The sequence below is a fragment of the Mustela lutreola genome, chromosome 4, assembly GCF_030435805.1.
Source record: "Mustela lutreola isolate mMusLut2 chromosome 4, mMusLut2.pri, whole genome shotgun sequence".
Lineage (NCBI taxonomy): Eukaryota > Metazoa > Chordata > Mammalia > Carnivora > Mustelidae > Mustela > Mustela lutreola.
In genome coordinates, this window is record NC_081293.1 from 86,352,571 (window position 1) to 86,368,312 (window position 15,742).

Here is a 15,742-nt window from a genome sequence, read left to right on the forward strand (position 1 = left end):
GGAGTTGGTTTGGGACAATGTAAAGTCCTAGTTCACTTTGATAACATCACTGCTCTGCTTCTCTGTGCTTTAGCAATAACAGGCAGATTAACAGCGGCAAAAAGGAGGAAGCTCTTCCCAGCCTCTCCACGCCTCCGCTTCGCTGCAGCTCCAGGGGCCAAAACATAAACTCTCACCACTCCTCTGGGCCACTGGTCAGTGTGTGTTTTTTCCGTTTCTTGCTGTTCTTGTTGCACAGTGTTGATCCTGCCTAGAATGGGAGTGTGTGCAAAGGTAGAAATTCTAGTTGTGGATACTGCCCACGTGCTGGTAGTGTGCCACATCTCAGAGTGCAGAAGTGACGTCAGGGGAGCCCTTGGCCATGAAATGAACACTTGGCAGGTGCTGGACACACCACACCTGGGCTGGTCTGCTGGCTGCCCTACCCTGCCGGGCCTGTGGCTCTGTCCCGAAAAGCCGATCAGCCGACCTTGACTTCTTTCCTCCTCTCCTGCCTGTCTTTCGCTGTCTTCCCCTGGGATCAGCTGTGCCACTCTGCAGTAAATCGCACCTGTCTCTTGGGAAGTCAATAAACCCCTTTGCTCTGGATGAAACTTACAGGGCTTTATTCACATCATACAGAGTTGTACATTCTTCTCTCTCCTTTTTACCTCCTTAATTATCAAACGCCTTTTATCACAGTGCAGTGGTCTTGTTGAGAGATCTGCACTTACCTGTATTTTGTATTCGGTTTTGCTCTCCGTCTGATGAGAAGCTGACTCAGAGAGGACAGTGTATCGTCTCTTCCCCACTTGCCGTTTGGAAAACCAGCCACTGCTGCTCCGTGTCTGCTGACTGCCTGGAAATGGGCACTGAGCTGAGTCTCCTATTGATTTTTGTTTTTTCCATTTTTTTAGGAGTTGCCGGCGCAGGAAACAGTGGAAGATCTCCAAGGTAGAGTATTTATTGTCACCATTTAATAATTGATCACAGCATTATCTTCAGTGACGTGAAAAAGAACTTCTGGAAAACAGAACGTCAGGGAATTAATTTAAAATAAGAACCATACCTAAGACTGCATGGTTGTATTTCAACTTCATTTCTTCCACTCTTAACTATAATTACTTCTCACATCACGTCTACGTTTCGATTATAATGTTTTTTCAGATCCTCGGTTATTGTCCTTTCTCCAGTGTGTGTTTATTTCATATGGCTCAGAATAGCAGATAAAAAGTAGAATTAATTTACTGTTGGCGTAAACTTTTTATTGTGGTACTTACATTGAAAAATGACAGAAGAAATGTTATTGCATTTGTATACTGCATTTCCTTCAAGCTACAAATTTTATTTCTGGAAATTTTCTTTTAAGCCCTGAGATTTTTATTTTCCTTTTTCACAGAGATTTCATTTTATTATCTTTCGATTGCCTTCAGAAGACTCAGAAAACAGTGTATAGAAGTGTTTAGAGGTCCACTCTCTGCATTTTTATTTTCTTCTAGCAATCCTACTAAGAGAAATTTATGCTCTAAGTTTTGAAAGTAGCATAAAATTTTATCTTCAGGAAAACAGCTGGAATTAGCACTTGGATCTGAAAACTTAAATGATGTTCCTTTTGTCATTACTCAGCATTCCACGATAATGTGTAAAGGTTTGTTCAAGTTCTTTTTTCTATATTAGTACTACCAAAAGAAGAAGTGAGCTTTAGTTAGGTTTCAGATATGTTAGTTACACACAAAGTTCCATAACAATGTTATTTTATGTCCATTTACACACACACACTCGCATTGTTTTGTCATATTCCACTACTTACTCCAGCTCCAGCTATTAACAGCATTACTCTGCATCCTTTCACTGTTTTGGGCTTTTGACTCCACCATTCCAACGGAAACAATCCCTTCTTCCCTTCCTTGTGCTAGGAATTACAGTCGAGACTTGGCATGTTTCATTTCATTCTGAGTCATACCGAGTCAACTGTACGGGTGACATTTAGAGCCACAACTGTCTGCCAAGTCCAGTGTTTTCTCAACAACACTGCATGAGAGCAATTTTCTTTTCCTTAGGCCAGTTTTGTAATAGGCACAATGGCGTTCTTTTTTAAACAGGTCTCTTGAGTTATAACACAGATGCCATACCAGTCACCCATTCAAAGATTATAACTCAACGGTTTTAGTATATTCACTGAGTTGTGTATCCCTCACATCGTCAAATTCAGAATATTTCCGTTACCTAGAAAAGAAATCCCACACTGCTTAGCCATTCTCCTCAATCTCCCTGTCTTCTCCAGCCCCAGGCAACCACTATTGTATTTTCTGTCTCTATGGATTTACCCATTCTGAACACTTCATATAATGTGTGATCCCTTGTGACTGGCTCCCCTCAGTTAGCACAATCTGTGTTGTAGCTTGCATTGGTGCTTCCTTTCACTTTATTGACAAATAATATCCCATTAAAGGGCTATACCGTGTTTTATATATCTGTTCATCAGTTGATGAACTTGGAGTCCTCTGTACTTTTTTTGCTATTATAAGTAATGCTTCACTGAACATTCATTCTAAGATTTTGTGCGGATATATATTTTCATTTTCTTGGATATATACCTAAGAATGCCATTGCTAGATCATGTAGTACCTGTGTTTCACCATTCGGGGATCTACCACTTTTAGAAGGCAGGTGTGCCCTTTTACATGCCCATCATCAATACATGAAGGTCACAATTTCTCCATGTTTTTGATGCTACTTGTTATTGACTATGTGTTCAAATATAACCATTCTAGTGGGTATGAAATGGTATCTCACTGTGGCTTTGATTGGTTTGAAATTACTATTATTATTTTTAAAAGATTTTATTTATTTCTTTGACAGAGAAAGAGAGCACAAGTAGACAGAGAGGCAGGCAGAGGGAGAGGAGAAACAGGCTCCCCGCTGAGCAGAGAGCCCAATGCGGGGCTCGATCCCGGGACTGTGGGATCATGACCCGAGCCAAAGGCAGATGCTTAACCAACTGAGCCACCCAGAAGCCCCTGATTTGCATGAAATTAGTCATTTTTCTAATGACTAATGACATTGATGTTCCATGATCATCATTATCTTTAGAGTAATGCCTATTCTAATCTTTTGTCCTGTTTTTAATCAGGTTCTTTTTATTGGTGAATTGTAAGAGTTCTTTATATATTTTAGATACAAGTCCCTCATCAGATAGATTTGCAAATATTTTCCCCACTCTGGGTTTTCTTGTAACTTTGTTACTGGGGTCCTTTAAATTACAAAAGTTTTTAATTTTCATGAAGTCCACTTTATTGTTTTTGTTATTGTTGTTACTTGGACTTTTGGTGTCACGTATAAGAAACCATTGCTGAATCTGAGGCTGTAAAGATTTATTCCTATGTTTTATTTTAAGAGTTTTATAGGATTAATTCTTTTGGTCAGGTCTATGATTCATTTTGAGTTAATTTTTGTGTATGATATGAAGTTGGGGTTTGACTTATTTCTTTTGCATAAAGTTTACCAGTTGTTTTAGGATCATTTACTGAACAGACTATTTCCCTCCTCCCCGCCATTAACCTTGTCCTGGCACACTATTGAAAATCAATTGACCGTAATGACAATAACGGTTTATTTTTGGACTTTCAGTTCTGTTCTTTTGGTCTCTATATCTACGATTATGCTCTCATCGTACCAGCTTGATTGCCGTTGCTATGTAATAAGTTTTAAAATCAGGAACTGTGACTCCTCTAATGCATTTTGGCTATCCTGTGTCTTGTACATTGCCATGTACATCAATTTCTTAAAAAAAAAAATCTGGGATATTATAAAGATTGTATTAAATCTTTAGAAAAATTTGAAGAATTGGCATCTTAACAGCAGTACATTATCCAGTCCATGGGTTTGGGATGTCTTAACATTTATTTGGAACTTTGAATTCTTTTGACGATATTTTGTAGTCTTCAGTGCACAGGTTTTGTACTCTTGTTAAATTCATTCCTAAGTATTTTTTTAGATGCTGTTATAACTGGGGTTGTTTTCTTAATTTTGTTTTAGCTTGTCTATCACTAGTGTATGGAAATTGAATTGGTTTTTGCACACTGGTTTTTATATTGTACAAACTTCCTGAATGTTTATTAGTTCTAAGTTTTTTAGTGGAGTCCTTAGGATTTCCTATGGACAGAGTGATATCACCTGTTAATAGAAATCTTTGGCTTTTCCCTTTCCAATCTAGTTGCTTTGTATTTATTTTTCTTGACTGATTGCCCTGTGTACAATTTCCAGTACAATGTTTATTGGATGTTGTGAGAGTGGACATTGTTGCCTATTTCTTATCTTATGGGATAAATATTCAGTCTTTTACCATTACATATGATGTTAGTTTCGAGTATTCAGCCTGTATCAGGTTGAGGAAGTTCTCTTCCATCTCAGGTTGTTGAATGTTTTTGTCATGAGAGGGTACTGGATTTTGTCAGAGGGTTTTCTGCGTCTAGTGACATAATCATATAGTTTTGTTATAGTGTCTTTCTTGACAAATATTGCTTAGTAACATGGTATGTTTTTACAGTTCAAGTGTTAAGGATAGAAAACAAATGACTATATCTGGGTGGATTTCATTGCTAAGCGATATCTCAGTGGTCATTTTAGGCCACCTATTTTTCTTGGTTTTCCAGGTAGGAAATTCATTATGGCCATTTTTATGTAGGGTATTGAGGTATGACATGCTAATGTATTCACAAAAGACCCACTTATGAGCCACACTATGACTTTATTCATGTATATGCAATACGGTGTAGTTGACCAACTATCTTCTCTTGGCTTTTCCAATTTTCCTGATTGGCTTCCCTGTCAGTGACCTTTGATTAATCCTCCTGTTTCACATGCTGTTTCACATGTAAAGGCTGGAGTATCCTTGGTCTTGGTGTTGGACCCCTTTCTCTTCTCCAGATGCCAGATCTCCTTTGGTGATCTTATATCTAGCTTTAAATACCGTCTATGTGATGATGGTGAGTAAATCTGCTTTTCCAGTTTGGAGCTCTATCTGGACATCAGTCTCATGCAGCCGGGTGCTTTCACCTATTTCCTCCTGGATGAGTTTTCTAACGATTATATTAAATGGATCACCACTTGATCTCCTAATTGCTGTCTCTAAATCTGTACTTCCTCTGGTGTTCTCCTTTTCAATGGACAGTCCCATCACCAATCCCATTATCAAAGCTTTAGAATCAAGGGGTTTTCCTTGGTTTGTCTTTTCCTCGCTACTTGTAGCTTTAATCTATTGACAAGTCTTGCCAATTTTACTCCAAAACGTATTTCAAATTTATCTGTTTCTCTCCATGTCCACCCCCACTGCCCTAGTCCAAAACACCATTATTCATCAACTGCAACAGCCTCTTCTCTGGTCTTTCTCCTTCCATTTTTTTTTTCCTTTATGAAGGTCTTATAGTACTCTTCTCTTCTTCAAATTTTCTCGTACTTCTGCACAGTCTATCCCTCATACAGGTTCTATTTAACAACCTAGTTCAGATCATGTGCCCCTTTGAAAAACTTCTGCTGGTTTCACATTCTTCTTCTTTTTTTTTTTTTTTTAAGATTTTATTTATTTATTTGACATACAGAGATCACAAGTAGGCAGAGAGGCAGGCTTCCCGCCAAGCAGAGAGCCTGATGCAGGGCTCGATCCCAGGACGCTGAGATCATGACCTGAGCTGAAGGCAGAGGCTTAACCCACTGAGCCACCCAGGCATCCAGGTTCACATTATTCTTAGCATAAAATCCAAGCTGCACACTTTGGCTTATACATGGACCCTGCCAGCCTTGCTGATCTCTCTTGCAAGTCTCATTCTCCCTTTGTTTTTTTTACTCCAGCTCCATGTACTTTCTCTCTCTTCCTTAAACATGTCAAGTGAGTTTCCATCACAGGGTCTTTGCATTAAATCCTTATTTGTTTTAAAACCTAGGTGATCTTTCATCTCATCTTGTACGTCAGGAGATGTCTTGGCTTATTAATCTGTACAATCTCAGTTGTGTAGTGTGGGAGGTAATGAGGCAATAAAAATCCATTATGAATGTGTTCTATAGATACAACCCAACACCTTGTTCCTGAGGCCCTGCCTGGTGGTTTGGATTTGTCATGCAGTACTTTCAACAAATGCGCTTGATGTTGGGCAGTCAAGGAAAGCCCCTTTGATGAAACAGTATTCAGGTTGAGATCTGAATGGCAAAGTAAAGGAGGCATACACATACACACACACACACACACACACACACACACAGGCCGTGTGAAGGACTAAAGGAGGGTCAGATCAGGACCCAGAGGGTCTGAGCTCTAGTCTCAGCTCCATCAGTAGCTGGTGAACTTGGACAAGTTTCTTGACCCTTCTTTTCTTCTATTTCCATGAAAAGGTGTCTACTCTGTGTAGTAGGATAACCTGCGTAAGGTTGCTACAAAGTGAAATAAGCCTCACTGTTACCATTAGCTAACATTCTTGAGTGTGGATATGATAATAAACTGGTTTCTTTGGAGGATTCAATGAATATGAACTATGGTTGTTCTTCTAGAACTCTGTACGATCCAGTTATGAAGATAATTTTAATGTATAAGATTAAGCTATAGTTTAAAAAGTCTATGGTAAGTTGATTTTAGCCATTCTGACTGGTGTGAGGTGATATCTTTGGGAGGGAGACAAACCATAAGTGACTCTTAATCTCACAAAACAAACTGAGGGTTGCTGGGGGGAGGGGGGTTAGGAGAAGGGGGTGGGGTTATGGACATTGGGGAGGGTATGAGCTTTGGTGAGTGCTGTGAAGTGTGTAAACCTGCGATTCACAGACCTGTACCCCTGGGGATAAAAATATATGTTTATAAAAAATAAAAAATTTTTAAAAAAAAGGAAAAAAGAAGTCTATGGTAAGTAAAGTTTAGTTCTATAGATAATAATTGCTTAAGGAGTTTGGAAGAAAGATTATTTGTGGTTTAGGGGGAAGTTATATGTTGAAGGATAGGTATGAGAAAAGCCTTGAGTGGGGCCTTCAGTGACGAGGAGAAAGAACATTCCAGCTGGGAGAGCTAAGCCCAGAGTTTGTGCTCAATTCTTTCTACCAACGTGCGCCTGGAGGCAGAGGAGAGTAAGTGTTATTCCTGCCCACTCTGGGCCTCCTTGGGCCTCTAGAGAATAGTCCTCATGATAGAAGGGAAGGAAAACTGAGGGTATTTATTAATTGAATGACCATAAAGCCAGGCAAGAAAGAACATCCAAAAGATTATCCCATGATTTCAAGCTTAAGAGACTTAGAGAATGAATGATAGGGTCATTCACAGATACAGGGAAGCTGGGAGGACAAAGCTCACTTTCGGCCACCATTATAAGTATGTATTGTTGCAGATACCATTTAGAAATATTGTGAAAATATATGAGTCACATTGGAAATGTAAGGTTATTATTTTCCTCAAATCAAGGCCCCAACAAGCCCATGGCTAAGCCCTTGGCCTAGCGCTTCCCATGTCTTTCCTTATAGATCCTTGTGGCAGCCTTAAGAGGTTGGGATAATTATTCCTTTTTTACCAATAGGAGGTTGAAAGTCAGAGCAGGGGGAAGGTTTCTCCCTAGGGAATGTTTGATAATTTCCGAAGGCGTTTTCCATTGTCAAAATTGAGAACAGAGTTGCTACTGGTATCAAGCAGGTAGAAGTCAGGGTGCTGCCAACCTTCCTACAATGCGTGGGATAGCCCCCACAGCAAAGTTTCCTCTGGTCCAAAATGTCAGTAGCTCCGCAGTTGAGGATCTTGGTTTAGAGGGATTAGGTGATTTGCCCAAGGTAACGTGGCCGGTAAGTAGCAGAGCCAGGACCCCTCTGATAGGGAGTCCCAAACAGTGTTGAAACCGGTCTGCCTCCCAAGGCTACAAAAAAGCAAAATCTAAAAGCCTGAATCATTACTTTAAATGCAGAGATTTTAAGAGCAATTTCACAGTAGAGGTGATATTTTAAAAATAAGCATCCAGTCACACTGGTTGCCGGCGCGGCTCTTAGCTTCCTTATCAGGAGGCCTTGTGCAGGGACATTAGTCATCCATTTCCACAGCTAAGAAAGTTCCTGCTGTTCGTTTCAGGTGTCGTTCTCTCCGAAGACCACACGGTGGCACCAGTGTCATCTACCTCACCTGGCATTAAAATGGAAAGCTCAGCTGTTTCTAAAGAACGCGGCCCGGACCCCGTGACCACGCCTGCAGGACCCAGGAGGCCAGCTGTGGCAGAAACACGAGTCAGTGATAGAGTGAAGGAGAGAGGAGGCAGGGCGCAGCCCCCTTTCCGCCACAGATCCGAGGGTGGCTTAGTGGAGAAGGAAGCCTTGAAGAAGTTGCCACACCTGTCCTTGTCTCAGTACGACTTACTAGAAACGGATGTTTCCTTCCAGCCTTGGGGCAGTGAGAATTCAGTCCTGAGTCCAGAACCTGTGATTTATGCCCAGGGCTCCTTACAGGAACAGTTGCAAAGCCAGTCACCTGCAGACAGCCTGAGCAGCAGCTGCCCCCAGTGCGACACGGTGATCGCCAGAGCTGCACGCCTGCCGCTGGATGCCACCAGGCATGGGGACCCTCCCCGGACCCAGGAAGCGGACTGCTCGGACAGCGAGGTAGCTGTCACTCTTATTGATACTTCTCAACCTGGAGACCCACTGAGTCTGCATGAACCCATTAAAATCGTCATCACCATGAGCAGCACCCCGAACTCCATGACGGACCTGGAGAGCTCGCTCCACCTGAAGGTGATCGGCACCGAGGGAGCTGGTTTGAAGTCTGATGCAGAGCCGGCCACCCCAGGGGTGGCCAGTCCTCCCAACACGGAGCAGATGAGAATTCCTGTCATCACCCTGGAGCTCTCTGAGGACCGGGGAGGAGGTGCTAAGTGTCCCAAAAACAACGGCAGCGACAGGACCCCAGAGAGACTGATGGTGGAGGCGTCATCCAATCAGTGTTCTGGCTATGAATCTGGGGAGGGCGGAAATGCCACCAAGGATGGCAGTCCTTCTCCGGGAGACCGCTGTGAAACAAACCCCCTCTTCGCACCTCACGAGGTCCCTGTGTCTGAGGGGGCAGAGGAAGGCCAGGCTAACCTTGACCCATCATCTTGTAAAACTAGCCATGAAAAGAGACACACCCGGGTTCTCAGTGTGGACAGTGGGACAGATGTTTTCCTGAGCAAAAGTTCCACAGAAGTGGTCAACGATAAAGAAAAGACAATGCCAACTTCTAAATCTGACCTAGAGGCTAAGGAAGGACAGATTCCGAATGAATCCAACTTCCTGGAATTTGTGTCCCTATTAGAGTCAATCAATACTTCCAAGCTGACGGCGTCTGGCCAGAGGAATGACCCAGGAGAGCAGAACCAAGACAGTGGGCTTGTCGGAGGTACGGTGCCACATCAGCTCGGTCCTGATGACACCGAGAAGGCGATCCCTACTCCACGAGCTTCTGTGATTTGGTTTTGCAAGTATCGGGTCATTGCTGCTTGGTGATACTATTGGTAATTGCCAGATGGGCCAATATGAAGCTGTGGGTTGAGCCTGTATTAACACTCGCTTATTCTAGCAGGAAATTTAAGGCAGAGTAATGAATGTTTGGCTTCCCTAGAAGGTAACAATATTTATTTCTAAGGAAATGAGCAATTATATTTTATCACCGTGACAAGAACTCACCGGAGAGTCCTCTCCCTTTATGGAGCAGATGCAGGCTGGGAGAGCTGATTGTAAAGCACAGTTCTATAAGCTGAACCCACTTTCCTGTTGAATTCCATTTTAAGATCATTGTATGCAGAACTCTGCAATCATCCCGACTTGTCAACATAGTTATAATAAACACGCAGCCCTCAGTGTACTCCAGGCACTGCCCTGAGCACTTCACGTGTATTAACAGGAATGACTGTCCGATGTGGTTTGCCCCCGAGGGTCCTCATGTACCCCGTTTTGCCACCACAATTAGCCACAGCACCGCCTTTCACTTTCAGAGGCGTTCCCAGTTTGAACAGTGAATTATGCAGCTACTTTCGTCTTACCTCATTTCTCTTCATAGAACCTTACATTATGGTACTATTATTTCTCTTTTGCAGATGAAGCTCAGAGAGTTTCACTAACCTCCCCCAGTGAGTCTAGGAAGTCTAGAAGTACCAGAGCTGAGCTTTGATCCCAGGCAATCCTGACCCAGAGCCAATGCTCCCACAGACTCTACTTCCTTGATGGATGTCAGATTCATTTCTTTTCAGGTTGCTTAGTATCCCTGGGCTCAACAGCCTCAGTGGCAAAAGGGTGTTACTGGACTAGAGTTTTTACAAAATCTTTTAACTGTGAATAATGAAGTCTCAGAATATAGGTGAGGTTCGGTGGGGTGAGGTCCAGAGCTGATGACCAAGAAGCATTCTTGAGACATCTTTGGTGCAAAAGGGTGGTTTATTAAAGCACGGGGACAGGACCCATGGTCAGAAAGAGCTGCTGCCCAGGGTTGTGAGGGGTGGTCCATTATATTCTTGCAAGTTGGGAAGGGTAAGGTTAGGGATGGCGTAGATCTCTGAAGAATTCTGGAAGCAAGGTTTCCAGGACTTCGCGGGGCTAGCTATTGTTGGGAAAAAGGTTATTCTTACCAGTAATAAAACCTTTTTGTGAGTTCCTATAGATGTATATCAGTGGGCCATATGCTTGGGAATGATTGTCAACATGAATCTTGGAGGGTTTAGCAATAAAGTTTCCAAAGGAGTTGTTCGAGTAGACTTCAGGATCCTGGTAGGGGGTAGGAGTCATTCAGGCTAGGATCGCCCTCTGCCCTTAGCGAAGTGTTCAGGTAGGGGTAGTTGAGTCCCAGAGGAATATCACTCTGCCTGTTTCAAGGGCTTGTCAGTGGGTAAGGAAATTTAATAATTTTCTTCTGCTTCTGTGTCCCACATCATAAATGTCCACTTTCCTGTGATTTTTGAGTACATTTCTGCTTATGTGTCCGGTAAAATAGTGTCTCTGTGGTAAGATTGGGTGCTGGTAGCTATATGTGCACTTGGCAGCTCCTGTCCTTTGCTGTAGCTCTTAGCCCTTAGTGCTAGAATTGTCCTTTTGTCCCTGGCTGTTCCCTGCTCTCTGGGACAGCCAGAGGCCGCTCTGCCTCCGTGCTGGCACTGACCAGCAGTTTGCTTGTTTCTTTGGCTTCTCAGGTGCTTTGCCGAAAAGATTACTGCGCATGCTAATTGCCCCACCTTTGCTTAAAAACACATTAAGTCTGGGTATTTAACTTATGTAAAGGGAATGTATTCTTTGTTTTACTGTATCTATATATCTAAGATTTTCAATATAGAGTAAGAAGAACAGGAAAAATTCAGATAAATATTTTAACAAACCCAGGCAGTGTAAGAAAGCATTGGTTACTGGGAGATAAAAAAATCTCTCTGATACAGGATATAGGCCTTCATCTGTTTTTTGTAAATATTCGTGCATCTAGATTAGCACCGTCTGGTGGAACTTTCTGCAGTGATGGAAATAGCCCCCTATCTGCTTGCCCAGTAGAGTAGTCAGTAGCCAGAGGCAGCTGTTAAAAACATGAAATGGGTATTGTGCAGCTGAGCAACTGAATTTTTAATGGTATTAAATTTAAATAGCCCCTCGTGGCCTCTGGCTACCATATTGGACAGCGCTGACCCATACATTGTGTCTGCCCAGGACACAGTGTGTATGGTGGACAGAGCACAGGCTGCAACAGCTCCGAGCCCAGGGCCAGGTTTTGGTTTTGCCGCACCAGCTGGATGAGGTTGGGCAACTTACTAGATCCGTCCGAGTCACAATTTCTTCAGTAAAGCAGGAATAAGGATATGTTACAGATGTGCTGTGAGGACCCAATCAGGAAAGTAAGTGAAAAGTCCTGCTCCTTGATCAATTTCAGCCTTTTATTCAGAATTTCCCCTCAGGCCATATGTAAGATTTATTGGATTTGTCCACTCAAGTTCCTGCTCTTCTTGAATTTTTCAGCCAACCACACTTAATCCAAACAGTATAAAATTGGAGATCGAGGGGTGTGCAAAGAAATTAGGGATGCTACAAGGTTTTCTGTGGAAAGAACAGGCTTGATTGTCTGGAGTCTGCAGGTACAGCAGGGAGGGAGGAACTGGCTGGATTACGTGCCTCCTCCGGGAAAGGACAGAGGCTTTTAACTGAAGGATGAAAGAGAAGGACATAAGTCTTTTGGTTGTTGAAAGGCAAGAATGAAAGGAGGCAAATTAAATGCTATTTCCGTGGTGCCTTGTGTCTTTGAGATCGATAATATCTCCCTGCTCCTCAATCTCTACATAATAACTTGCTATGTGTTGTAATCTAAAAACCCAATTTCAGAATGTGTTTCTAAAACAACATGACAGTGTTGAGTGATATCAGCAGCCTAGGCGATATGTCCTCATCTTTCCCCTGCTTCATAGTGAAATAATGCTTGACCTTTACACGATTGTAATATACATGATTTCTCAGTTCTCTCTATGGTATTCTTGTATCTCCAGCCCTGGTCCTCCCCGCAAAGGGCTTTATGGTTATCCTCAGGCCTTGGGTCTATAACAAGGTTCTAGGCTATGAAAAACTACCCTCTTATCAAAAGCCTTTAAAACCATGTTTTCATTTCATTTTGTTTTGATCACCTTTATTTTACTCTGTGGGAATAAACCAAGACCACTCGAATGAGAAGAAGCAAAGACAATACAGTATCCAGAGATTTCGATGGCAAGGGAGTCAGCCACTATTCCCTGTGTTTTGGCAGAGACTCAAAGGCAGGAGGAGGAGTGGGAAAGCTTTGTAGTGGAGAAAGGGGAGGCTTCAGGTATGCTCTGACCGGAGGCTGGGGAGCTAGAAGCAGGCTAATTAGAGCATCCTTTGGGATTGGTCATGGGAACGTATTTGGTTTTCTTTGGCTGGAAGCAGGGACAAAAACCAGGGAAGCTCTCAGTAATTAATCAAGTCCTGGCCATTTTGCGCCAATTATTACAGGGGTAATTATTTGGCTTCCTGGACTGTTTGCTAAAAATAATGATCTGACTTCCTACAAGTCTGACTTAACACATCGTATGTTGGCTTCCTGGGCTGGGCATCTGGCCACTTCCTATTTCATATTCAATCTCTTCTAGAATTTCTGAGAAAAAATCATGAATGTAGGTAGAGATGCTTTTTGAAGGATTATTCAAAGAATGAAGAATGGTAACAACCTAAATTTACAACAATAGGGGTCTAATTCAGTAAATTATGCTGTACAATGTAATATCTAACTACCATTTTTAGATGATATAGAAGAATATCTAATCTCATTAAATATTTATTGAACTTTAACATAATTAAGTATCTACATTATGACTTATTTTTTATAAAACAGAAAAGTATATTTGCAAAAAAATTGGCTGGTGTACTAAGTATCAAATCGGCTCCTGTTTTCAGCATGGTAGGGTTCAGAGTGATTTAAAATTTTTTCTTTTCTGTAGTTTTAAATTACATACAGTTCATGTGCACCATTTTTTATAGGCAGAAAGTCCCTGTTAATGTGTTATTTTCTTTTTTTTTTATGTGTTATTTTCGAGGGAAAAAGGAACATAAATAGTCCATATGTTGACATATGTAATGTACCCATTAAAGAGAAAGAGAGGCTAAAATATGAGAAAGAGGCATGGACAATTGAGTCCAGCTACATGCAGTGAGGGGGGAGGGCGGTCTGCGATGGCTTTCTACAGTTACATATGCAATATGATCACTGGCCAAAGCCACTTGTTATGATAGCACTTTCTCACAAATGTGTTTCTTGAAAACTGTGAAAACTTTTATCTTGACAAGCTGTCAAATGAGAGGCAAACATTTCTGTATCAAAGCAATTCTAATGGTAGTTTCACAGATGTGCTGGGAATGTTTATCTCCAGGACTCACATAGAAACCAGCAATGTTTCTCTCAAAGTCTGAGGATGAGAACTTTGTTATATAATAGTGATGTGATTCATATCTCAGGGTAGCCAACGCCATTTTACTTGTTGAGGGTCCTGGCGGATCTTGGTGGGCTTTTCGAATGGCATGTCTTGAAAGGACCTGAGGTTCAAACCACTCACTTGTGTTCTTTAGACAATTTCCTTGGAGGAAGGTAGCTCTTGGGATCTTTGGTTTGGGGAATAGGGAGGTCATTGTAACCCTAAAAACGACTGTTGGGGTATATATCCTAAGACAAGGAAGGGCTGACCCCTAGCCGTGGATTCTGCTGTGCATAGTGATGCAAGCTAAGACTTACTTTGGTCCATTGTTTAAGGAGGATTGTGAAAAGTCAAATGACCAATCTGTACCCATTGTCTTGGCATCCTTATTCACCTTAAAATACTCTCAGGGCAAGAAACAGGAGTACGGCCTCACTGTGTCTTCCATGGGGCCAAGTTTGTCATATAATGTCAGCCGGGCTTGAGTGTCTACCTTATGGAGGGACTGAGTCCGCCTTTACCTTGAAAATCTAGACCTGGAGAATGAGCGAGAAGGAAGGATTGATAAAAGATTTTTTTAAAGCGGTAAATGGGACCTTGCTCCAAAATAGCCAGGTTTGCTTATGAAATTTATTTTCCATCTGATGCTATCCACTTATGAGCTATGAACCTTTCAAGCCCAAGTAATCTAAACGGGTGATTTTTCAACCAGCTAGGCCAGTGGTCACTGGAGTTATGTCTAGGGAATCCCGAAATCTGCCCATAAAGTAGATGCTGTCTGTAGAGGTCTACGTAACTTGTCTCCAACATATATACAGTTACGTTTTTCAAATATATTTAGGTATTTCATAATTAGTAAAATTAAAATTGAGTGAAACACATTCTGAATTCATCGGAGCTATATAGATTTTCTGTCTATTCTTGTTTCAGTTTTGGTAACTTATTTGCAAGCGCCTTCTCATTAATTTCTTATTTAATATTATGTTCACACACAGACCAATGTTTTTCAGATAATGGCTCCCCTGAGAAAAAGGAGGAAATCCAGGAGAGTGAAAAGCCTAATGGACACAGTTCCAAGCAAGGAAAACCGGACATGCAAAGTCAAGACCACACTAGCACCAGTCCCGTGCTCACGGAGCCTGCGAAGATCACGACCCTGTGAGTGTAACTTACTTACTTAGCTTCGTGGTGGTGCAAAGTGTGCAGCCGCTTCGTTTTACTGGCTGCTGCTTGTAATGGTTTGTTAAGGATGAGGAGGAGTTTGAATAGTGTTTGAAACTTCTGTATATGTTAAGTTTCCAGGGCAGTAGACAGAGACAAATAATCTACCGGGTAACTTCCCAGCAAGATAGTTCTGTCTTGCAAGTCATCAGCGGGCCTGAGACATCTGTGCAAGATGAGATGTCCATGGACGCTATGCATGTCTTCATTGATGAACATGGTAAGTCTTTAGAGCTCTTTACTAATGAGGAAGAGGGGATCAAGCTGGGGGCTTTCTCAGGCCCACGTGGTCCCTTAGGCTCAGTGTTAGACTGTGGAACAGGAAGACTTAGTCCTGTGATGGCTCACATGTAATAATGTTCTTAGATCAGAGTGTGCTCCCTCCTGCCTCAGGGCCTTTGCACATAGCAGATCCCCGTGCTAACAATGTGTTATGTGTCCTTCATATCTTAATTCTAAAGACAGTTATTCAGGAAAAAATTTCCCTGGACTCCCCAGACTTAATCAGGTTCCTATGCTTTTCAGTCTCTGAACACCTTATCCTTCTCTTTCTTTGAGCTTCTGATTATTTATTGACCTATGATTTGATTAATGATGTTGTC

At 42.0% G+C, this 15,742-nt stretch overlaps 1 protein-coding gene across 2 annotated transcripts in view; it reads left to right on the plus strand.

Annotated features, from left to right (window-relative positions):
* Positions 1-15,742, plus strand: part of PCNX2 (pecanex 2) — a 289,378-nt gene that overhangs the window by 28,935 nt on the left and 244,701 nt on the right. For both annotated transcript variants that reach the window (XM_059170439.1, XM_059170438.1), the window contains exons 3-7: positions 74-194; positions 897-933; positions 8,072-9,370; positions 14,930-15,077; positions 15,215-15,360. In XM_059170439.1, the coding sequence (XP_059026422.1) occupies positions 74-194; positions 897-933; positions 8,072-9,370; positions 14,930-15,077; positions 15,215-15,360 (1,751 nt within the window). The remainder of the gene's footprint in view (positions 1-73; positions 195-896; positions 934-8,071; positions 9,371-14,929; positions 15,078-15,214; positions 15,361-15,742) is intronic.